The sequence below is a fragment of the Erythrolamprus reginae genome, chromosome 10 (genome assembly GCF_031021105.1).
Source record: "Erythrolamprus reginae isolate rEryReg1 chromosome 10, rEryReg1.hap1, whole genome shotgun sequence".
NCBI classification, from domain to species: domain Eukaryota; kingdom Metazoa; phylum Chordata; class Lepidosauria; order Squamata; family Dipsadidae; genus Erythrolamprus; species Erythrolamprus reginae.
The window spans coordinates 38,491,438-38,515,437 of NC_091959.1; the positions used below are offsets into that span (position 1 = coordinate 38,491,438).

The 24,000-nt window shown below is 42.1% G+C and overlaps 1 protein-coding gene across 1 annotated transcript in view; it reads right to left on the reverse strand.

The window, feature by feature from the left end:
* Window positions 1–24,000, reverse strand: part of GALNT9 (polypeptide N-acetylgalactosaminyltransferase 9) — a 250,617-nt gene that overhangs the window by 88,529 nt on the left and 138,088 nt on the right. Inside the window, exon 2 of the mRNA XM_070762664.1 lies at window positions 20,962–21,142. Within this exon, the coding sequence (XP_070618765.1) occupies window positions 20,962–21,128 (167 nt within the window). The 5' untranslated portion in view covers window positions 21,129–21,142. The remainder of the gene's footprint in view (window positions 1–20,961; window positions 21,143–24,000) is intronic.

Sequence of the window (24,000 nt, forward strand, 5' to 3'; positions counted from 1 at the left end):
ATTGTCGGCTATCAATAAAATTAACTGCCTTGGAAATGGCCCTGGGTTGGGCCGAGAGGCAAAAAAGGAGCTGTGATGTTCCTTCAATATACCAGGGTGATTCGACACAAAATGTAACCCTTCCCTGGTACAGAGCTGAAGGGATTGGATACTGTAGCCTAGAGGATAATTCTCTGCCTTACAAGGCAAAGGTTGCAGGTTCAAGTCCCAGTGGGTATGGCTAGCTGATGAGGCCAAAATAAGGCCGAAATAGATCTATCCTAGTCTCCCTTAATTTTCAAATTCAGCTTAAACATGTGACATATATATATATATATATATATATATATATATATATATATATATATATATATATATATATATATGTAGATTGTTCTGAGTTCGGGTTTTGCCCTGTGTAATATTTTGCATGTCTTTGCGACGTTTCGGTGAAATCACATTCACCATCATCAGGCTGAAGTTCCAAGCTTCGTGTTGTTGTATTTTACAACAACACGAAGCTTGGAACTTCAGCCTGATGATGGTGAATGTGATTTCACCGAAACGTTGCATAGACATGCAAAATATTACACAGGGCAAAACCCGAACTCAGAACAATCTACATACATATACCCATGAAAATTTACGAAAACAAATATATATATTTGTTTTCGTGTGTATATATATACACACATGTTTTCGTACACACACACATGCACAGCTCTTCTAAAATTATATACAGTACTTTCAACCTCATTATGTCCCACAGAGTTGGCCTTTTCTGGGTCCTGTCCACTAAACAGGGGAAGAGCCTTCTCTGTGGCAGCCCTGGCCCTCTGGAATCAACTCCCTCTGGAGATTCGAACTGCCCCCACCCTCCTCGCCTTCCACAAGACTCTGAAGACCTACCTATGTCGCCAGGCATGGGGTAATTGATGTATCCCCTTTTTGGCTAGTAAGATTTATGTGTGGTTATGATTGGGTAGTACTGACTGTTTTTAAATGATAGTGGGTTTTTAGCTTTAGATTTAATTATTGGATTTGTACTGCATTGTTTATTGTTGTTGTGAGCTGCCCTGAGTCTTTGGAGAGGGGCAGCATACAATTCTAATAAATAATAATAATAATAATAATAATAATAATAATAATAATAATAATAATAATAATAATAATTGTTGTTGTTGTTTGTTGTCGGCCTTTTGCAATTGACAGATGGAGATTTTGTCAATTCCGATGGTTTTCAAATGTCCGTTGAGATCCTTTGTCGCTGCGCCCAGCGTGTCAAGTACCACTGGGACCACTTTCACTGGCTTATGCCAGAGTCGTTGCAGCTCGATTTTTAAATCTTCGTATTTCACTAATTTCTCTAGCTGCTTCTCCTCAATTCTGCTGTCCCCTGGGATTGCGATGTTGATTATCCATACTTCCTTTTTCTCCATGATCACAATGTCTGGTGTGTTATGCTTCAGAATTCGGTCAGTCTGAAGTCGGAAGTCCCACAGTTTTCAGACTGACCGAATTCTGAAGCATAACATACCAGATATCATCATCATCATCATCATCATTATTATTATTTACTGCGATAGGAAAAACATACCCAGAGCCCAGAAGGGGAAAAAAAAAATCCAATTTTTTTCCTACCGGTTCTGCGTACCTGACAGCACTGTAGGAATCCATCACTGCTTAAACCATTAATTTTTCAAAACAGAAAACCCCCAAACCCCTACCTATTGGAGAATGGTTTAACTCTGATACCTTCGGCCCCAGAAGTTCAGATCTTGCCGATTATCCAGGCATAAAGGATTTATATTAGAAACATGGTAGTTGGGCGCATTCATTAGACATGAAACCACCAGCAGGAACCTAAGCTTGCCAAATTAGCTATGCAGGCTGGGTCTGATGGCAATTAAGCTTCACCTGAAGAGCCCTTGATTGAATTAACAGTTGCTTTAGATCCGTCTTCAAATGCTCCGTTTGTAATGCCCCTTCTTTCGTCCGCATCCCTAATAAGCTTCGTAAAAGCGAACGAGATGCTAAAATTCGTTCCTAATCTGGATGTGCGACCTCAGCAGTTTTCTAAATCAATTGTGCTCACGATGTTAATTCCACCATCCACACACCCATGCACCTCAAGCATAATCCAGCTGTTTGATTTTTGGACCTTGCTTTGAAAATAGCTGAAAGTCACATTTTTGAAAGGAAAGGCAATGTATGACAGCAGGTTAAGAAATTCCGCTCTCAGGTGAGAAGGGAAGGCTGAAAAAAAAATTCAAGGTAAATACTCATTTGCGAATGACGCTAAATTAAGATTTTTTTTAAACCATGGTTTATTGAATTATGCTTGGACTTAGAAACATAGAAGACTGATGGTAGAAAAAGACCTCATGGTCCATCTAGTCTGCCCTTATACTATTTCCTGTATTTTATCTTACAATGGATATATGTTTGTGGAAGTGATGTGCAGTGGAAGTGATGTGCCGGTGTCTGGAGGCTGTTGGGGCCTGGATGGGTGTCAACAGACTCAAACTCAACCCGGATAAGACGGAGTGGCTGTGGATTTTGCCTCCCAAGGACAATTCCATCTGTCCGTCCATTACCCTGGGGGGGGGAATTATTGACCCCCTCGGAGAGGGTCTGCAACTTGGGCGTCCTCCTCGATCCACAGCTTACATTAGAGAACCATCTTTCAGCTGTGGCGAGGGGGGCGTTTGCCCAGGTTCGCCTGGTGCACCAGTTGCGGCCCTATCTGGACGGGGACTCATTGCTCACAGTCACTCATGCCCTCATCACCTCGAGGTTCGACTACTGTAATGCTCTCTACATGGAGCTACCTTTGAAAAGTGTTCGGAAACTTCAGATTGTGCAGAATGCAGCTGCGAGAGCAGTCATGGGCTTACCTAGGTATGCCCATGTTTCGCCATCACTCCGTAGTCTGCATTGGCTGCCGATCAATTTCCAGTCACAATTCAAAGTGTTGGTTATGACCTTTAAAGCCCTTCATGGCACTGGACAAGAATATCTCCGAGACCGCCTTCTGCCGCACGAATCCCAGCGACCGATTAGGTCCCACAGAGTGGGCCTTCTCCGGGTCCCGTCAACTAAACAATGTCGGTTGGCGGGCCCCAGGGGACGAGCCTTCTCTGTGGCGGCCCCGACTCTCTGGAACCAACTCCCCCCAGAGATTAGAACTGCCCCTACTCTCCCTGCCTTCCGTAAACTCCTTAAAACCCACCTTTGCCGTCAGGCATGGGGGAACTGAAACACCTCCCCCGGGCATGTACAATTTATGCATGGTATGTTTGTGTGTGTGTTTGTTAATAAATGGGGTTCTTTTAAAATCTTTTTAAATATTTTAAATTTATTTGGATTTGTCATGATTGCTGTATCTTGCTGTGAGCCGCCCCGAGTCTGCGGAGAGGGGCGGCATACAAATCTAAATAATAAATAAAATAAATAAATACATATATGTTTATCCCAGGCATGTTTCAATTCAGTTACTGTGGATTTACCAAGCACGTCTGCTGGAAGTTTGTTCCAAGCATCTACTACTCTTTCAGTAAAATAATATTTTCTCATGTTGCTTTTGATCTTTTCCCCAACTAACTTCAGATTGTGTCCCCTTGTTCTTGTGTTCACTTTCCTATTAAAAACACTTCCCTCCTGAACCTTATTTAACCCTTTCACATATTTAAATGTTTCGATCATGTCCCCCCTTTTCCTTCTGTCCTCCAGATTGAGTTCATGAAGTCTTTTCTGATCGGTTTTATGCTTAAGACCTTCCACCATTCTTGTAGCCCGTCTTTGGACCAGTTCACATTTTATCAATATCTTTTTGTAGGTGAGGGTCTCCAGATCTGAACACAGTATTATTCCACATGTGGTCTCACCAGCGCTCTATACAGCGGGATCACAATCTCCCTCTTCCTGCTTGTTATACCTCTAGCTATGCAGCCAAGCATCCTACTTGCTTTTCCTACCGCCCGACCACACTGCTCATCCATTTTGAAATCACTATCCCCAAATCCTTCTCTTCTGAAGTTTTTGCTAACACAGAACTGCCAATGCAATACTGTACTCAGATTTCACTCAGACTTCACTAAATCAATTAAACTCAGACTTCACTCAATCAATGGCAGCTTGCTCAAAATATTTTCAGCTTGGTTCTCCATTTCTTTTGTGCAGCAGATACAAATGGAAAAGGATTAATGTAATATAATTTATTTTATTTCTATGCCGCCCAAATTCTGAAGGACTCTGGGTGGTTTACAATCTGATATAGAAAATAAATTTAAAAATGTCATAAAAGATTTTTAAAAATCACATACATACATATCAAAGAAACACCAAGGCCAGGCTCTGGATTCAGTTATGACAACCAATCATATTTAAAGTAAGCCAGTATTTTGTTTAAACAAACAACAAACCATAGTTTCAAATAAAGGTGTGTTACTACTAAATAAACTGGGGGGGGGGGTGTTTCTCATTGATTTGGATTTATATACTATGAAAACTAGACTTGACCATAAGAGTAGCATTGGGTTCTGTTGTGGTTGGCTCTGGCCCAGCTCCTGCCCCAGGGAATGGGGAGGTGGATGCAGGGGGAAACTTCAACATGTCACCGGCCTGTGTTATTGCTGACAGAATCAGTTCAGAGTTTAGTTTCCTCGGAGGAAGAAGAAGGTGGGAGTGACTCAGCAGAGGAGGGCTTGGCACGCAGTCATTCTCCCTTATCTTCCCTTGATTCAGATGATGACATTTTGGACCCACGCAAGCGCAGAATTATGCGTAGAAGAGACCAAGTAAGAACATATTACAGGAAATAAGGGAGGCCACCTTTGTTTGGGTGGGGCTCCAGTAATTAGGGCTGCATGTGGGTTTGGCCGTTGTGGAAGAATATCTGATCGGAGTTCGTCAGGAATCTTGTGTTGCTGGACTTTGTTGCTTTTTCACACCTTTGAAACCAAAGCAGAGCAACCTGTGTGTGTGTGTGTGTCTCACTTCGTTGGAAGAAGAAGGCGTGTGAAGTTTCTTCACAGCTGCTAGTTAAGTACTTAATGACTGCTTAAGGTTAATTGTACAGACTACCCGGTTGTTTTGGGATGAGTGCTCTTTGCAATACAAAAAGAGTGCTTACCGGTAGTTTATTTTGACTTTTGGGATAAAGAACATTGTTTTGAATTTTCAAACGTGTGTGTGTCTGAAATTTGTACCCTTGAATTTTCGGGAGGCTCCTAGCAGAGAGCCCGGCAGAACAGGTTCTCTCCAACTTAAACTGAATTAACCTGTTTTATCTCTTCATACAATATCTTGAGCCATGAGCAAACAGACAGAGTTCACTCAATATCCTCAACACAAAAATCATGCAAACAAGGGTAAGGAACAAACACAACCCCACCATTCTAATTAATTTTCACACAAATGAAGATCAGTGTGTGTGAATGGCAAAAGTCTTATCGACCCTAGTTAGTTGTAGTGGCCTGGTAGCATAATGGTGAAGACATTCACTCCCACTTGAAGGTTCTGAGTTCAATTCTAGGCAGTGACAGATGTTTCTGCTGTGAACTCCACATAGGCATCAGGAAGGGCGTCCAGCTGTCAAATACTCTGTTCCATCCAGGTGTCCAAACTCTACCCCAGATTAAGAGATTGCAGAGTCATCAAACGGGAGTTATAGTTAGAGGGGTTGTTTGATTTTTTGATTTGCATTAAAAGTTTGATTCCATCCTTAGCCTATGGCAATGATGGTGAACCTATGGCATGCAAGACACAAGTAGCACGCAGAGCCATATCTTATGACACATGAGGCTTTGCCATACAGATGATATACAGATGATGAGAAAATATTATTTTACTGAAGGAGTAGTAGATCCTTGGAACAAACTTCCAGCAGACGTGGTTGGTAAATCCACAGTAACTGAATTGAAACATGCCTGGGATAAACACATATCCATCCCAAGATACACAAATACTTCCTTTCTTTTTCTCTTTTCTTTTTTCTTTCTTTTCTTTTTTCTTTTTTGTTTTATTTACTGTTAAATACATATTGTCTAGGCTATAATTTGACACACAATCTTTGTTTCTTAAGTACTCACTCCTTTTTTTCCCTTCTGTATCTCGACATGTTTACACTGTTATTTGTACTTAAATGTATTTATTGTATTTATCCTTGTAAATAAAAACTTTATATATATATAAAAAAAACAAATGCACAAAATAGTATAAGGGCAGATTAGATGGATCATGAGGTCTTTTTCTACCGTCAATCTTCTATGTTTCTACGTAAGACAAGATAGAGCTTCAATGCCAATATCTCAGAAAACAAAATGGCAGGAGTTCTTCTCCTGTGCTTTCTTGAAAACAGGACTTGCCCACAGAAAGAGGAAAGACGGTCCAGCTGTATTGATCAAGCACATATCTGAAGTCCACAGAAGTTGATGGACATCTTCCTTCTGACAAACAGTGGCCATTTTGTGCAGAGGTCATAGAAACATAGAAACATAGAAGACTGACGGCAGAAAAAGACCTCATGGTCCGTCTAGTCTGCCCTTATACTATTTCCTGTATTTTATCTTAGGATGGATCTATGTCTATCCCAGGCATGTTTAAATTCAGTTACTGTGGATTTACCAACCACGTCTGCTGGAAGTTTGTTCCAAGCATCTACTACTCTTTCAGTAAAATATTAATTTCTCATGTTGCTTCTGATCTTTCCCCCACTAACCTCAGACTGTGCCCCCTTGTTCTTGGGTTCACTTTCCTATTAAAAACACTTCCCTCCTGAAACTTATTTAACCCTTTAACATATTTAAATGTTTCTATCATGTCCCCCCTTATCCTTCTGTCCTCCAGACTATACAGATTGAGTTCATGAAGTCTTTTCTGATATGTTTTATGCTTAAGACCTTCCACCATTTTTTGTAGGCCGATTTGGACCCGTTCAATTTTGTCAATATCTTTTTGTAGGTGATGTCTCCAGAACTGAACACAGTATTCCAAATGTGGTCTCACCAGCGCTCTATACAGCGGGATCACAATTTCCCTCTTCCTCCTTGTTAGCTTCTTGTTGTGGTGGTTAGCTCTGGCCCAGCTCCTGCCCCAAGAACTGTGGATGTGGGGGAGACATCCACATGCTGCAGGCTTGTTTTGCCCCCGGTGGAATCTGCTGATGAAGGCTCCTCTGACCAAGAAGACATGAGTGACAAGGAGGAGGAGAGTGGGCAGACAGCTCAGAAGGAGATCAATTATCTAGCTCCTCCTTGGATTCAGAACAAGAGTTAATGATACAGCCACGCATGCGGAGAGCGATGCATAGGCAGCAACAACTGAGAGATTATTATCAAAGAAAATGAGGCCACCTGTGGTTGGGTGGGGCTGTGGTGATGCGTGAGGCTGCTATAAATAGCAGCCTGTGGGTTTGGCCATTGTGGAGGATTATCTGATAGTTGTGTTTCGTGACTGCTTTGCTGACTTTAACCTTTGTGTGCTGATTTTCCCCTGCTTTGAAACTAAAGCAGAGCAAAGTGTGTTTCACTTTGTGAAAGAAGAAGGACTGTGAATTGCCTCACAGCTGCAAGCTAAGTATCTCAGAACTGATAAGGGACTTGTACAAATTACCAGTTTGTTTGGAGACGAGTGCTCTTTGCTATACAAAAAGAGGGCTTAGTTTAAGGGAATTTTCAGTATAAAGTACATTGTTTTGAATTTTCAAACGTGTGTGTGTCTGAAATTGTATCTGTGTATTTTCGGGAGGATTCTACCAGAGAGCTCGACAGAACACTTGTTATATCTTCCTGTTTGTTATACCTCCATCCCATTCTTTCTTTTCCAATTCCAGATGTGCCAATTCACCCTCCAAAGCCTCCCAATCCCTTTCCTGTAATCTCAGGAGTGACCACATAATGAGGTTATTGAACATCCTCCCCCCCCCCCCCCGCTCCTGAGTGAACTACATTTCTCCGGGCTTCTTGTGAGGGGGAAAAAAAGGGAATTATAGCTGAAACCGATTTTAGCCTTCGCTGGCACAAATTTGCATCTGTTTACTGTCTCCGCCGTAGGTCAGAGCATAATAAGAAACACAGAAATATAAAACTTATTATTCCGTCAAACAAATATTTTTTCACACACACACACAAAAGCCAAACACTTCAGGCACTGGGAAATACAACCAATTATATCTGAAACAATAAACGGCACAATTTCTCTACATCAGTGTTTCATCTTCTTTCCAAAATGATGATGACCAGAAAAGCTCTATAAAACCACGCATGCTTTCAGCGGAAAAGGCCTATTGAATTCAATATAATGGTTTCTGTTCTCCAGGACTCTCTGGTGGGAGCCTCCCAAAAATTCAAAGGTACAAATTTCAGACACACACATGTTTGAAAATTCAAAACAATGTTCTTTATCACAAAATTCAAAACAAACTAAGCACTCTTTTTGTATTGCAAAGAGCACTCGTCCCAAAACAACCAGGTAGTTTGTACAAGTCCCTTATCAATTCGTAAGTACTTAGCTTGCAGCTGTGAAGGAAGTCACAGCCCTTCTTCTTCCACGAAGTGAAACACACTTTGCTCTGCTTTGGTTTCAAAGTGGTGAAAAGTCAACAAACAAAGGCCGGAGTCAGCAAGACATTCATGAAACACAACGATCAGATAATTTTCCACAACGGCCAAACCCACACGCTGCTATTTATTGCAGCAGCACTAATTACAGCAGCCCCACCCAACCACAGGTGGCCTCCTTTTCTCTTGTAATAATCCTTCAGTTGTTGTCTCCTATGCATCACTCTACGCATGCGTGGATGTGTCATTAATTCTTGTTCAGAATCCAGAGATGACACAGATGATTGATCTCCTTCTGGGCTGTCTGCCAAACTCTCCTCCTCCCTGTCACTCAGGCCTCCTTGGTCAGAGGAGACTTCTTCGGCAGATTCCACTGGGAGCAAAACAGGCCTGCAGCATGTGGATGTCTCCCCCACATCCACCTGCACATTCCTTGGGGCAGGAGCTGGGCCAGAGCTAACCACAACAGGTTTCTAAGTAAGAGTCCCTAAGTCTTTGGAGGAAGCAACCTGTAGTATAGTTTTTCCAGGTTCAGAAGATTTTAGATTTAGATTTAATTGGATTTGTATGCCGCCCCTCTCCGAGGACTCGGGGCGGCTCACAGCATATACAAAAAAAAAATAGAGAACAGTAATAAACAATCCAATTAATAATACATTAAAACAATCCTTAAAATTCTAATTTAAAAAGCTATCATTACAATTCCTTCGAAAATCATACTAAAAACATTTATTGCTCAGGGAGGAAGATCTAAAAACCCCTGGCGGCAAAGATGAGTTTTTAAACTCTCTTGGAAGGTGAGGAGGGTGGGGACAGTGCGAATCTCCAATGGGAGCTGATTCCAGAGTCCCGGGGCCCACACAGAGAAGGCTCTTCCCCTAGGTCCCGTCAATGCCTGGAATGCTCTACATGACTCTGTGGTTTCTTCCCCAAACCCCCAAAATTTTAACCTTAGACTGTCTACCATTGACCTCACCCCACTCCTAAGAGGTCTGTAAGAAGTGTGCATAAACTCACCAGAGTATCTACCATCCCTGTCCTACTGTCGCCATGTATTCGTAACCATCTCATATATACATAACCATGTATATACGATTTACGTATTCACAATCATGGTTATACTTTTTCTGTATTTTAGATATGCTTGACAAAATAAATAAAACAACCAAATAAATAAAAAAACCTCTGTTATTCCATGTTCTGGTTGCAAGAATGCATATGTCAGGTTTTTTTTTAAGTAGGCCAGGTTAGGAAACAGATATTACAAGGGATATGTTGTGAGGTATAATAACAGAATTTTGACAGCCTACCAGATTTGCCTTCCAACCCCTGTTACATCAAACAGAACTAAAGGAGAGGTTATTTAAGGTGTCTTTCTTATGTTTTGCTCTTTCCGCAGGGCTGAGATGCTCTTTGCTGAGAAGCAACCCTTGCTAAATTCATCTTTGTTTTCCTGCAAATAATATTACTTTTCAACCTGTTGATATGATCTATAGATCTAATAGATCTTGGCTGTGGACGTGAGTCAAGGACTAGCTGTATATATTTGAGACTGCCTTCGCAACTGGCTCTCCGATGACCGACAGGCATGAGTGAACCCTGAGCATTTCACCTCTGCTGTGAAGTGGTGTATAAGTCCTATTGCTATTGCTACTGCTATTTTCCTCCCTTCCTTCCTCCCTCCCTCCCTTCCCTCCCTCTCTCCCTCTTTCCTTCCTTCCCTCCCTCCCTCTCTCCCTCTTTCCTTCCTTCCTTCCCTCCCTCCCTCTCTCCCTCTTTCCTTCCTCCCTCCCTCTCTCCCTCTTTCCTTCCTTCCTTCCTTCCCTCCCTCCCTCTCTCACTCTCCTTCCTTCCCTCCCTCCCTCTCTCACTCTTTCCTTCCTTCCTTCTTTCCTTCCTTCCTCCCTCCCTTTCCTCCCTCTCTCACTCTTTCCTTCCTTCCTTCCCTCCCTCCCTCTCTCCCTCTTTCCTTCCTTCCCTCCCTCCCTCTTTCCTTCCTTCCTTCCTTCTTTCCTTCCATGGTGCACAGTGGTTAGAATGTACCATTACAGGAAAACCCTCTCCACTGCCAGCCATTCGATGCATAGTAGCTCAAGGTTGACTCAATCTTCCATCCTTCTGGTTTTGGTAAAACGAGGACCCAATTGTTGGGGGCAATAGGCTGACTCTGTAAACCGCTTAAAGAGGGCTGGAAAGCACTGTGGTATATAAGTCTAAGTGATATTGCTATTGTCCTTCCTTCCTTCCTTCCTTCCTTCCTTCCTTCCTTCCTTCCTTCCTTCCTTCCCTCCCTCCCTCCCTCCCTCCCTCCCTCTGCCAACTGCCAGGAGTTCAATCCTAACTGACTCAAGGTTGACTCATCCTTCCAAGGTCAGTAAAATGAGGACCCAGATTACTGGGGGGCAAGAGGCTGAATCTGTAAGCCACTTAGAGAGGGTTGTAAAAGCACTGTGAAGCAGTATAAAAATCTAAGTGCTATTGCTATTGGTATTTTTCACACTCCCCATTGTAGCCTCCCCATGGTTACATAATAAAAAAAATACAGATGCTTGGTGACTGATTGATACTTATGACAGCTGCAGTTTCCTGGGGTCATGTGATTGACCCCCCCCCTTTTTTTTTGCTGAGAAGCAACATCAATGGGGAGGTCTGGTTCACTTACTTGACAATTGTAGTGATTCACTTCACAGCTGTGGCTAGAAAGGTTGTAAAATACGGCAACACTCACTTAACTGCAGAAAAAAACAATTGCTGCCAACCTGCCTTCCATTGAGGACCTGTAGACTGCACAAGTCAAAAAGAGGGTGGGGAAAATATTTACTGACCCCTCGTATCCTGGACACAAACTGTTTCAACTCCTACCCTCAAAACGTCACTACAGAGCACTGCACACCAAGACAACTAGACAAAAGAACAGTTTTTTCCCGAACGCCATCACTCTGCTAAACAAATAATTCCCTCAACACTGTCAAACTTTTTACTAAATCTGCACTTCTATTTCTACTAGTTTTTTTCATTATTCCTATCATCCTTTTCCTCCCTTCCTAAGATTTTTATTAATATTGATTGTTTCTTCATTGCTTAGTTGACCCCTATAACAATCATTAAGTGTTGTACCATATGATTCTTGACAAATCTATCTTTTTTTTATGTACACTAAAAGCATATGCACCTGTTGTGGTTAGCTCTGTCCCAGCTCCTACCCCAAGGACTGTGGATGTGGGGGAGACATCCACATGCTGCAGGCCTGTTTTGCCCCTGGTGGAATCTGATGATGAAGGCTCCTCTGACCAAGAAGACTTGAGTGACAGGGAGGAGGAGAGTGTGGCAGACAGCTCAGAAGGAGATCAATTATCTAGCTCCTCCTTGGATTCAGAACAAGAGTTAATGATACAGCCACGCATGCGGAGAGCGATGCATAAGCAACAACAACTGAGAGATTATTATAAAAGAAAATGAGGCCACCTGTGGTTGGGTGGGGCTGTGGTAATTAGTGAGGCTGCTATAAATAGCAGCCTGTGGGTTTGGCCATTGAGGAGGATTATCTGATCGTTGTGTTTTGTGCCTGCTTTGCTGCGTTTGACCTTTTGTGTGCTGATTTTTCCCTGCTTTGAAACTAAACCAGAGCAAAGTGTGTTTCACTTTGTGAAAGAAGAAGGACTGTGAATTGCCTCAAAGCTGCAAGTTAAGTATCACAGAACTGATAAGGGACTTGTACCAATTACCAGTTTGTTTGGAGACGAGTGCTCTTTGCTATACCAAAAGAGGGCTTAGTTTAAGTGAATTTTCATTATAAAGAACATTGTTTTGAATTTTCAAACGTATGTGTGTCTGAAATTTGTACCTGTGAATTTTTGGGAGGAGTCTACCAGAGAGCCCGACAGAACATGCACCCAAGACAAATTCCTTGTGTATCCAATCACACTTGGCCAATAAAGAATTCTATTCTATTCTATTAACCAATGTCTCCCTTGGCAACATAAATTTTGGGACTCAGCTGTGGTCATAAGTCGAAGACTAACCGTATCTAACTTGTCTCAATGTTCTTTCTAGCCTCTTCCTATTCTCCAATTCAACCGACAGATTCTACTTGCAAAAATTGTGCCTCCACCTTTGGCACAACACGAAAAACAAAACTATTTTTGGCCACAAGTCCATTCCAGAAGAAATCCAGTCCTACTTATCAAGTGTTCACCGCCTTGCCTTGAAAACATTTTATGTGTGGTAGATTTCTCCCTTTTTGATTGTTTATTTTCAGATTTTGTGTGTGTGTGTGCATGTGTGCATGTGGGCGCTGTTATAATGATACTTTCAGGCCCAATTAAAATAACAAACTCAATGCCGATGGAACTGTAGCTGCTTAAAAATATGCAGATTACTTAGAACGTTCAAAGAAAGAAAAAAAAGCTTTGAAATAGTGTGAAATTCCCAGGTCAACCGTTAACATCAAAACAAACATGCATTCTCTTTAAAAATCGTTTCTTTGCTTTTTGCGATTCTGTTCCATTAAGAGACAGATAGAGCTTAAAATAACTCACAGCGCAATCCTATGCACCTCTTAGGATTTGTGTCTGATGATTTTCAGATGTTCTTGAGAAAATCCCACAAGACTCTCATATCAACTGTCCCTATTTATAATTAAAACTCAAGATAGCTCGGGGTATTTAACCCTTTGTTGGTTTGAAGAGCACGATGGTGATTCCTTTCCCAGTCCTCCTCATTATTATTTTCCAATTTTCCTAGCTGGATTTGAGACTCCTGGTCCTCATCAAGGAAGTGGGATAATCAGTTTTGTGTCACTAAACTATGAACCCCTTAAATGACAAACCAGCAGCTTTGCAATTTGGCTGTGTTCTTGCTCCCTCTTCCAAATTTCTCAAATGCTAAAGAAAAATGGAAGATTATTCTTATTGGTTTTGTTGTGCAATTAGCCAGATGTTGAGACTGGATTTGACATTTTTGTCCACCTATTGAGTCCTTTCCAACATTCTCGGCAGATGTTGATGTTTTATGGTGTTCCAAGATATCACGATTACTACTACAACTGTTCTGGTATAAGCTCAACTTTTCCCAGTCAGATAACTCAGCACAACGAGATATCCCAGATCATTTTATTACAGGAATTCTCACAATAACTCACAATTATGATGCGATTCTTCTGCAGTATAATCTTTCCCATTGTGAAGGTAAAAAGAGGTTGAATTGACCCAGGCTCTAGGTGGAGCATCTACATGCTGACTGGCTTATTGAAAGAGTGAAGACAAAGACCCTCTGGAATGTTCTCTCCAATTACCCCTCATCCCGAGTCAGAGCCAATAGGAATACACAAATGTGGTCACATGTAGAACTACATTACCCAGAGTGCAATTTCACTACATTTCCCCTAATGCAATATCTTAAAGAGACATACTTAAATACAGTCCAACTATCTCTGTCTCTGGGGACAGCACAACAACCCTTTATAATAATAATAGTAATAATAATAGTAATAATAATAATAATAGTAATAGTAGAAGTAATAATAATAATAATAATAGTAATAGTAGAAGTAATAATAATAATAATAATAATAATAATAATAATAATAATAATAATAATCCCTATACTACTTCAGACAGATGGTTATCCAACATCTTCTTAAAAACTTCCAGTGTTGGAGCATCCACAACTTCTGGTAGGGGAAGCTGTTGCACTGATTAATTGTTCTAACTGTCTGGAAATTTCTCCTTAGTTCTAAGTTACTTCTCTCCTTGTTTAGTTTCCACCCATTGCTGCTGCTGCTTCTTCTTCTTCTTCTTCTTCTTCTTCTTCTTCTTCTTCTTCTTCTTCTTCTTCTTTTTCTTCTTCCTCCTCCTCCTCCTCCTCCTCTTCTTTTCCTTTTCCTTCTCCTTCTCCTTCTCCTCCCCGCCGTCTCTTCTCGAGCACTGAACGATATCAATAGCACTTAGACATATATTCACAGGGCTTTACAGCCCTCTCTAAGCGATTTACAGAATCAGCATCTTGCCCCCAATAATAATCTGGGTCTTGGTTTTACCCACTTCAAAAGGCTGACTCAAACTTGGTGAGAATTGAACTTGCCAAACTGCTGGCACCTGGCAGTCAGCAGATGTAGCCTGCAGTATTGCACTCACTGCGCCACCATGGCTGATAATGATGCTACCTAGTTGAGTCATGAAACTTCTGCAAGAAAACCAGCAAGCTCAGTGAGCATCAAGGATCACAAAGTCCTCTTCCTCTCCTTCCCTCCCCTTCCCCTCTTTGCTGAACACCTAACTCCCTTTAGCACTGACGATGCTACCTAATTGGGTCATAAAAGGTCTGCCAGAAAACTACCCAACCTGCTTTATAGCCCCCTCTAAGCGGTTTACAGATGTTCTGTCGGGCTCTCTGGTAGAATCCTCCCAAAAATTCACAGGTACAAATTTCAGACACACACACGTTTGAAAATTCAAAACAATGTTCTTTATAATGAAACTTCACTTAAACCAAGCCTTCTTTTTGTATAGCAAAGAGCACTCGTCTGCAACCAAACTGGTAATTTGTACAAGTCCCTTATCAGTTCTGTGATACTTAGCTTGCTATTGTGAGACAATTCACAGTCCTTCTTCTTTCACAAAGTGAAACACACTTTGCTCTGGTTTAGTTTCAAAGCGGGGGAAAATCAGCACACAAAAGGTCAAAGTCAGTAAAGCAGTCACGAAACACAACGATCAGATAATCCTCCACAATGGCCAAACCCACAGGCTGTTATTTATAGCAGCCTCACCAATCACCACAGCCCCACCCAACCACAGGTGGCCTCATTTTCTTTGATAATAATCTCTCAGTTGTTGTTGCCTATGCATTGCTCTCCGCATGCGTGGCTGTATCATTAACTCTTGTTCTGAATCCAAGGAGGAGCTAGATAATTGATCTCCTTCTGAGCTGTCTGCCCCACTCTCCTCCTCCCTGTCACTCATGTCTTCTTGGTCAGAGGAGCCTTCATCATCAGATTCCACCGGGGCAAAACAGGCCTGCAGCACGTGGATGTCTCCCCCACATCCACAGTCCTTGGGGCAGGAGCTGGGCCAGAGCTAACCACAACAACAGAGAGTCAGCATATTGCCCCCAACAACCTTGGAGGGATGGAAGGCTGAGTCAACTTTGAGTCTACCGAGATTTGATCTGCCAAACTGCTGGCAGCCAATGATCAATAGAAGTAGCTTGCCATACTACACTCTAACCACTGCGCCACTGTGGCTCCTCCCACTCCTGCTAGACCCCAGATCAATACAAAATCTATGAAGTCAGTTAAACCTTCATTTTGAGTCCTAATACTCTTGAGAAGGCAGGGGGGAAATGTTTTAAAGGAACTGAGTTCTCCTTGAGTATCCCCAGCTTGGATGAAAATTAAACCTCCACTCAAAAGATCTACTGGATTACAACGTTAATGAGGGATCGAGCACATTTTGAATCTCACGTTTGGATTTTGAACAAAAGGCTATCGTTCCTCTTTTTTTTAGCATTCTATCGAATTTTCATTTGCCCATTATCTCCCTGTTATTCCCCCAAGGGCTGCTGGTAGTAATTAAGATCTACATTGCACCCTTTTGTGATATAATTAAACTCGGTGTTTAATTAGAAAGCCTATCCAGGGCCAAACGACAAGAAATCAATTTTGTATCTAATGGGCCAAGCAAGGGTAAGGGAAATGTACTAGGGAATCTTGAAACGGCACCAAAAAATTAGCTGAAAGCTAACCCCCGATGCTTACACGAATCAAACCTCACTATGAAATTCTGCTTACAAAGGCTTTGCATCTTCTTTTATATTTTGGGAGTTAATTATCAGGTTACAAGGCGGGTTTTTAAAAAAAAAATAAATCAAGACAATTTAGCAAACTTCCCAGGTTGTCCGGCAATTCAGAATAAGTCAGTTACAATAGTAATAAGGAACGGTGGTTTGAATGCAGTACTGCAGGCTACTTCTTCTGACTGCCGGCTGACTGTAATTGGTCAGTTCAGAACTCTCCAGGCTCAAGGATGACTCAGCCTTCCATCCTTCCGAGGTTGGTAAAATGAGGACCCATATTGTAAACTACTTAGAGAGAGGGCTGTGAAGCATTGTGAAGTGGTGTACTGTATAAGTCTAAGTGCTACTGCTACTGCTTCTTTCCCTCCTTCCTTCCTTCCTTCCTTCCCTCCTTCCTTCCTTCCTTCCCTCCCTCCATCTATCCATCCATCCATCCATCCATCCATCCATCCATCCATGGTGCACAGTGGTTAGAATGCAACATTACAGGCAAACTCAGCCATTCAATCCTTTCCTCCTTCCTTCTGGTTGACTCAACCTTCCCTCCTTCCTTCTGGTTGACTCAACCTTCCGTCCTTCCTTCTGGTTGAATCAACCTTCCCTCCTTCCTTCTGGTTAACTTGAACTTCCCTCATTCCTTCTGGTTGACTCGACCTTCCCTCCTTCCTTCTGGTTGACTCGACCTTCCCTCCTTCCTTCTGGTTGACTCAACCTTCCCTCCTTCCTTCTGGTTGACTCAACCTTCCCTCCTTCCTTCTGGTTGACTCAACCTTCCCTCCTTCCTTCTGGTTGACTCAACCTTCCCTCCTTCCTTCTGGTTGACTCAACCTTCCCTCCTTCCTTCTGGTTGACTCAACCTTCCCTCCTTCCTTCTGGTTGACACAACCTTCCCTCCTTCCTTCTGGTTGACTCAACCTTCCCTCCTTCCTTCTGGTTGACTCAACCTTCCCTCCTTCCTTCTGGTTGACTCAACCTTCCCTCCTTCCTTCTGGTTGACTCAACCTTCCCTCCTTCCTTCTGGTTGACTCAACCTTCCCTCCTTCCTTCTGGTTGACTCAACCTTCCCTCCTTCCTTCTGGTTGACTCAACCTTCCCTCCTTCCTTCTGGTTGACTCAACCTTCCCTCCTTCCTTCTGGTTGACTCAACCTTTCCTCCTTCCTTCTGGTTGACTCAACCTTCCCTCCTTCCTTCTGGTTGACTCAACCTTCCCTCCTTCCTTCTGGTTGACTCAACCTTCCCTCCTTTCTTCTGGTTGACTCAACCTTCCCTCCTTCCTTCTGGTTGAATCAAACTTCCCTCCTGCCTTCTGGTTGACTCAACCTTCCCTCCTTCCTTCTGGTTGACTCAACCTTCCCTCCTTCCTTCTGGTTGACTCAACCTTCCCGCCTGCCTTCTGGTTGACTCAACCTTCCCTCCTTCCTTCTGGTTGAATCAAACTTCCCTCCTGCCTTCTGGTTGACTCAACCTTCCCTCCTTCCTTCTGGTTGACTCAACCTTCCCTCCTTCCTTCTGGTTGACTCAACCTTTCCTCCTTCCTTCTGGTTGACTCAACCTTCCCTCCTTCCTTCTGGTTGACTCGACCTTCCCGCCTGCCTTCTGGTTGACTCAACCTTCCCTCCTTCCTTCTGGTTGAATCAAACTTCCCTCCTGCCTTCTGGTTGACTCAACCTTCCCTCCTTCCTTCTGGTTGACTCAACCTTCCCTCCTTCCTTCTGGTTGATTCAACCTTCCCTCCTTCCTTCTGGTTGACTCAACCTTCCCTCCTTCGTTCTGGTTGACTCAACCTTCCCTCCTTCCTTCTGGTTGACTCAACCTTCCCTCCTTCCTTCTGGTTGACTCAACCATCCCTCCTTCCTTCTGGTTGACTCAACCGTCCCTCCTTCCTTCTGGTTGACTCAACCATCCCTCCTTCCTTCTGGTTGAATCAAACTTCCATTCTTCCGAGTTTGATAAAATGAGGACCCAGATTGTTGGGGGCAATATGCTGACTCTGTAAACTGCTTAGAGAGTGGTGTAAAGCACTGTGAAGTGGTATATGCAGTGGTAGGCACTATTGCTCTTATTATGTATAACTAAATTGACTCAGACAGTACACTGTTCACTAAGCCCTTATGTATTTTAAAGAAAAATGTATAAATAAAATTTAAAAAGAAAAAGAAATAAATAGGATTCCCATAATATATATTGCTGTGTCCCTTAAAAATATCCCCCCAAACCTGCAAACAACAGCCTCTAAATAAACCAGTACAAATATAACACATTTCAGCTTTCAGTTTCTCCAGAGGGGAATTTTATCTGCATAACAACAAGAGGAGTAGGTTTATTTCCTGTGTCTCATCCTGTTGGGCGTTCATGTCTCACTTTGTAATAATATTTTCTGCGCCTCGCTTCAAGTGAGGATAAACATTTGTGATGGCTGCCAAAGTAGGACCTAGTCATTCTGGAAAGGTGGGTAGACCAAACCATATATGACAGGTGTTTATTTTTGGGGGACACAAAGATTGCTATGTTCTAAAGGGGGGGTCTTAACTCATGACGTTTATGTTTTCAAAAGCCAGCACAAAACAAATTAATGTAAAACAAAGGAAGGTATCGGGGAAAGAAATTTGCAAAAGAGTAGAGTTGCAGCAAAGAGCTGCACAGAGAAACTTGCAATATCAACATTAAACTTATACACCCTTGATCTACTGTAGAAGGGCAGCTGGGAAGTCTAAAAACTTCAACCTTAAACTGTGTACAGTCGACCGCACCCCATTCCTAACAGGTCTGTAAAAGGTGTGCATAAGAGCACCAACATGCCTACCAATTTCCTTTTATTTATATATATATTCTCATATATTCCCAATCACATTTATAATTTTACTTGTAGTCTTCCTTGACAAGATTTATTTATTTATTTATTGGATTTGTATGCCGCCCCTCTCCAGAGACTCGGGGCGGCTAACAGCGACAATAAAACAGTGTACAATAGTAATTTGGTATTGATGATTAAAAATCAATTAATATAAAAACCAAACATACATACATACATACCATGCATAGAATTGTAAAGGCCTAGGGGGAAGAGGATCTCAATTCCCCCATGCCTGGCAGCAGAGGTGGGGTTTAAGTTGTTTACAAAAGGCAAGGAGGATGGGGGCAGTTCTAATCTCTGGGGGGAGTTGGTTCCAGAGGGCCGGGGCCGCCACAGAGAAGGCTCTTCCCCTGGGTCCCGCGAGGCGACATTGCTTAGTCGACGGGACCTGGAGAAGATCCACTCTGTGGAACCTAACTGGTCACTGGGATTCGTGCAGCAGAAGGTGGTCCCTGAGATAATCTGGTCCGGTGCCATGAAGGGCTTTATAGGTCATAACCAACACTTTGAATTGTGACCCGAAACTGATCGGCAACCAATGCAGACTGCGGAGTGTTGGTGTAACATGGGCATATTTGGGAAAGCCCATGATTGCTCTCGCAGCTGCATTCTGCACGATCTGAAGTTTCCGAACATTTTTCAAAGGTAGCCCCATGTAGAGAGCGTTACAGTAGTCAAGCCTCGAAGTGATGAGGGCATGAGTGACCGTGAGCAGTGACTCCCGGTCCAAGTAGGGTCGCAACTGGTGCACAAGGCGAACCTGGGCAAACGTCCCCCTCGCCACAGCTGAAAGATGTTTCTCTAATGTGAGCTGTGGATCGAGGAGGACGCCCAAGTTGCGAACCTTCTCTGAGGGGGCCAGTGATTCTCCCCCCAGGGTAATGGACGGACAGATGGAGTTGGCCTTGGGAGGTAAGATCCACAGCCACTCCATCTTGTCTGGGTTGAGTTTGAGCTTTTTGACACTCGTCCAGGCCCTAACATCCTCCAGGCACCGGCCCATCACTTCCACTGCTTCGTTGGCTGGACATATTTGTAATATGCTTGATAAATAAAAAAAACCAAAAATCTTAACAATGCCATACAGATGATAGTTTTTCAGTATTTGCATGCTAGAAATTATGATGTCCTACAATTAATTCAACTTTTAGTCAAAGGGGAAAAATAAACCCAATAATATCACCAAATATTGCCTAATTAATTCAATTACCAACCTAATTACTAATTGCTTTATATAAAAAATTAAAAATGAAAAGGATAGAATGAAAATAAAATTAAATCTATAAAGAATAAAATTAAGTTAAGTCTCTAAAGAAATTAAGAAATTAAAAAAAAAACTTAAGATGGTGTTTTTCAAGAGTATTTTATTAATAGGTGTTAACTATTTGTAAAGGGTATTGATTATATATGAAAATTGATATGGAAGCGATTAGGAGAGATTTGAAACATTTCAGCCTATTCAATTTGAGATACCAGAATTCGGAACAGCTTAAAAGGGGTCTTATATTTCTATAGCATTAAAAAATTGGGCAGCTATTTTTATTCAGATGTCAAAAGTGAAGGTGGTAGCATTGTATTCTATAACTTCCTGAAATTGATTTATTGGAAAACAATTTGATGTTGTTTTAATTTTTACTGTATTGTGATTGGAGAGAAAAAAATAGAAAAATTATTTGCCTGAAATTAATTCAACTTTTAGTATCTATGCAAAACAAGTACAGGAGACAGAGTAATTTTTACTAATGGTTGGTCACATTAGAGAGCTCACTTACTTTTTGGGTCTATAGTCTGGAATAGATCTGTCCAATGAAATGCGATCGCTCAATTGTGCGTTGTAACCATATTCTTCGTATTTCGTTTCAGATTCGTGGCTGTCGTCTCTCAGTGTGGCAGCCATTCCTCCTTGGCCCAAACCTCCTGGGCCTTCAACTAATCCCATTGGCTTGGCTAGACCTGGGAAGGAAAAAAAAAGGAAATACAGGTGCACTTAGTTTGGAAAATCAGGGGAGTGGGTCAGAGTTGTAGTGTTAAGCACAGAATAAGTCAGTAAGTCCAGGCAGTTCAAATAAACATAAAGGTTTATTGGGAGCTTAAGCTCTGTACAAGAATCTGAACTACTAACAGCCAAAGGAAACTGGTGGTAGAGAAGAGTCACCAGAATTCAAGGTGGGCTGTAGTTAGAACTCTAGTGGGTGCAAAGGGAATTGAGACTGATGGTATGCTTTACCCCTCCCTTTGGCTCAGCCTGGTCATCTCCTACATGGATGGATGGATAGATGGACAGACAGACGAGATAGATGACAGATAGATAGATAGATAGATAGATAGATAGATAGATAGATAGATGATGGATGGAAGATAGATAGATGATGGATGGATGATACATAGATAAGAGATAGATAGATAGATAGATAGATAGATAGATAGATAGAAAGATAGATAGATAGATAGATAGATAGATAGATAGATAAGAGATAGATAGATAGATAGATAGATAGATAGATGGATGGATGGATGGATGGATGGATGGATGGATGGTAGATAATAGATATAGATAAATATGATAAATGAGGGATAGATATAATGAGATATAGATATAAATGATAGATGATAGATAGATAGTAGATATATAGATCGTAAGTAGGTCGGCAGTAGTCAGGAGGTAGGGAAAGCAAGTCGAATGCTTGGCTGCACAGCTAGAGGTATAACAAGCAGGAAGAGGGAGATTGTGATCCTGCTATATAGAGCGCTGATGGGACCCCATTTGGAATACTGTGCTCAGTTCTGGAGACCTCACCGAAAAAAAGATATTGATAAAATACGGGTCCAAAGACGGGCTACAAAAATGCATAAAGCATAAAACTTATCAGGAAAGACTTAATGAACTCAATCTGTATAGTCTGGAGGACAGGAGGGAAAGGGGGGACATGATCGAAGCATTTAAATATGTTAAAGGGTTAAATAAGGTTCAGGAGAGAAGTGTTTTTAATAGGAAAATGAACACAAGAACAAGGGGGCACAATCTGAGGTTAGTTGGGGGAAAGATCAGAAGTAACGTGAGAAAATATTATTTTACTGAAAGAGTAGTAGATGCTTGGAACAAACCTCCAGCAGACGTGGTCGGTAAATCCACAGTAACTGAATTAAAACATGCCTGGGCTAAACATATATCCATCCTAAGATAAAATACAGGAAATAGTATAAGGGCAGACTAGACGGACCAGGAGGTCTTTTTCTACTGTCAATCTTCTATGTTTCTATGTACAAATGCAAAAAATTGCCAAAATCTCTCTTGCACATCCGTCCCTTCTTAATATTTTACTTCCTATGCATTTTACTACCGGTGTGCAGTGTGGTTCATACTGGGTAGGAACCCAATACTGGGGTCAAGCTATTGTCCAAGGCACCTGAAGGCCAGACAAGGAATAACGGATGGAAACTGATCAAGGAGAGATTCAATCTGGAAATTGTTGTGGTTAGCTCTAGCCGCAGGCCTGTTTTGCTCCCGATGGAATCTGCCGATGAAGCCTCCTCTGACCAAGGCAGCATGAGTGACAGGGAAGAGGGGAGTTTGGCAGACAGCCCAGGAGGAAATCAATCATCTGTATCATCTTTGGATTCTGAACAAGAATTAATGACACATCCACGCATGCGTAGAGTGATGCATAGGAGACAACAACAAAAGGATTATTACAAGAGAAAATGAGGCCACCTGTGGTTGGGTGGGGCTCCAGTAATTAGGGCTGCTGCTATAAATAGCAGCGTGTGGATTTGGCCGTTGTGAAAGAGTATCTGATTGCAGTTCTTCAGGAATCGTGTGTTGCTGTTTTCTGGACTTTGTTTCTGGAATTTTTTTCACGCCTTTGAAACCAAAGCAGAGCAATGTGTGTGTGTGTGTCTCACTTCCTTGGAAGAAGAAGGGCTGTGACGTTTCTTCACAGCTGCTAGCTAAGTACTTAATGACTGATTAAGGGAAATTGTACAGACTACCCGGTTGTTTTGGGATGAGTGCTCTTTGCAATACAAAAAGAGTGCTTAGTTTATTTTGAATTTTGTGATAAAGAACATTGTTTTGAATTTTCAAACGTTTGTGTGTGTCTGCAATTTATACCCTTGAATTTTCGGGAGACTCCTACCAGAGAGCCCGGAAGAACAGAAATAAGGAGACATTTTCTGACAGTGAGAGCAATCAACCAGAAGTTGCCTTCAGAGGTTGTGGGAGCTTCATCACTGGAGGCTTTAAAGAAGAGATTGGACTGCCATCTGTCACAAATGGTGTAGGGTCTCTTGCTTGGTTGGGGGTTGGAATAGATGACCTACAAGGTCCCTTCCTACTCTGTTAATCTGTTAACTAGATCCTGGAATTCATAATGTTCTGTCTGGTTCACTCCAGAAGCCAATACCAACCCAAAAAGAGAAGCCAAGTTTATATAATTCAAGGAAAACACAGGGAACAGAAAATGTCCTTACAAACAGGAAAAACGCTGGAACTTCAAATATATACACGAAGGGAATAGTCCATGAAGCAATACCAGATTCTTGCTGCCAAGACGAAGCTGTAGATAGCAAACAGACGCCTCCCACGAGTCTTCCAGACTGCGAGGCCACAAGCCAAGATCAGAGACGCTGAGAATCAAAACAGGTCACCGCAACTCCAATTGATAACACTCCACATGGCTTCAAGGCCTTGCCTGCCTTTTAAACCCTGCTGATGAGGACCACACCCAAACCCAGCTGCTTCTAATTCAATGGTGATAATATCACTTTAATTGTTCCTTTCGTTGCTCTGAACGTCTCTGTCTCATGTCAAT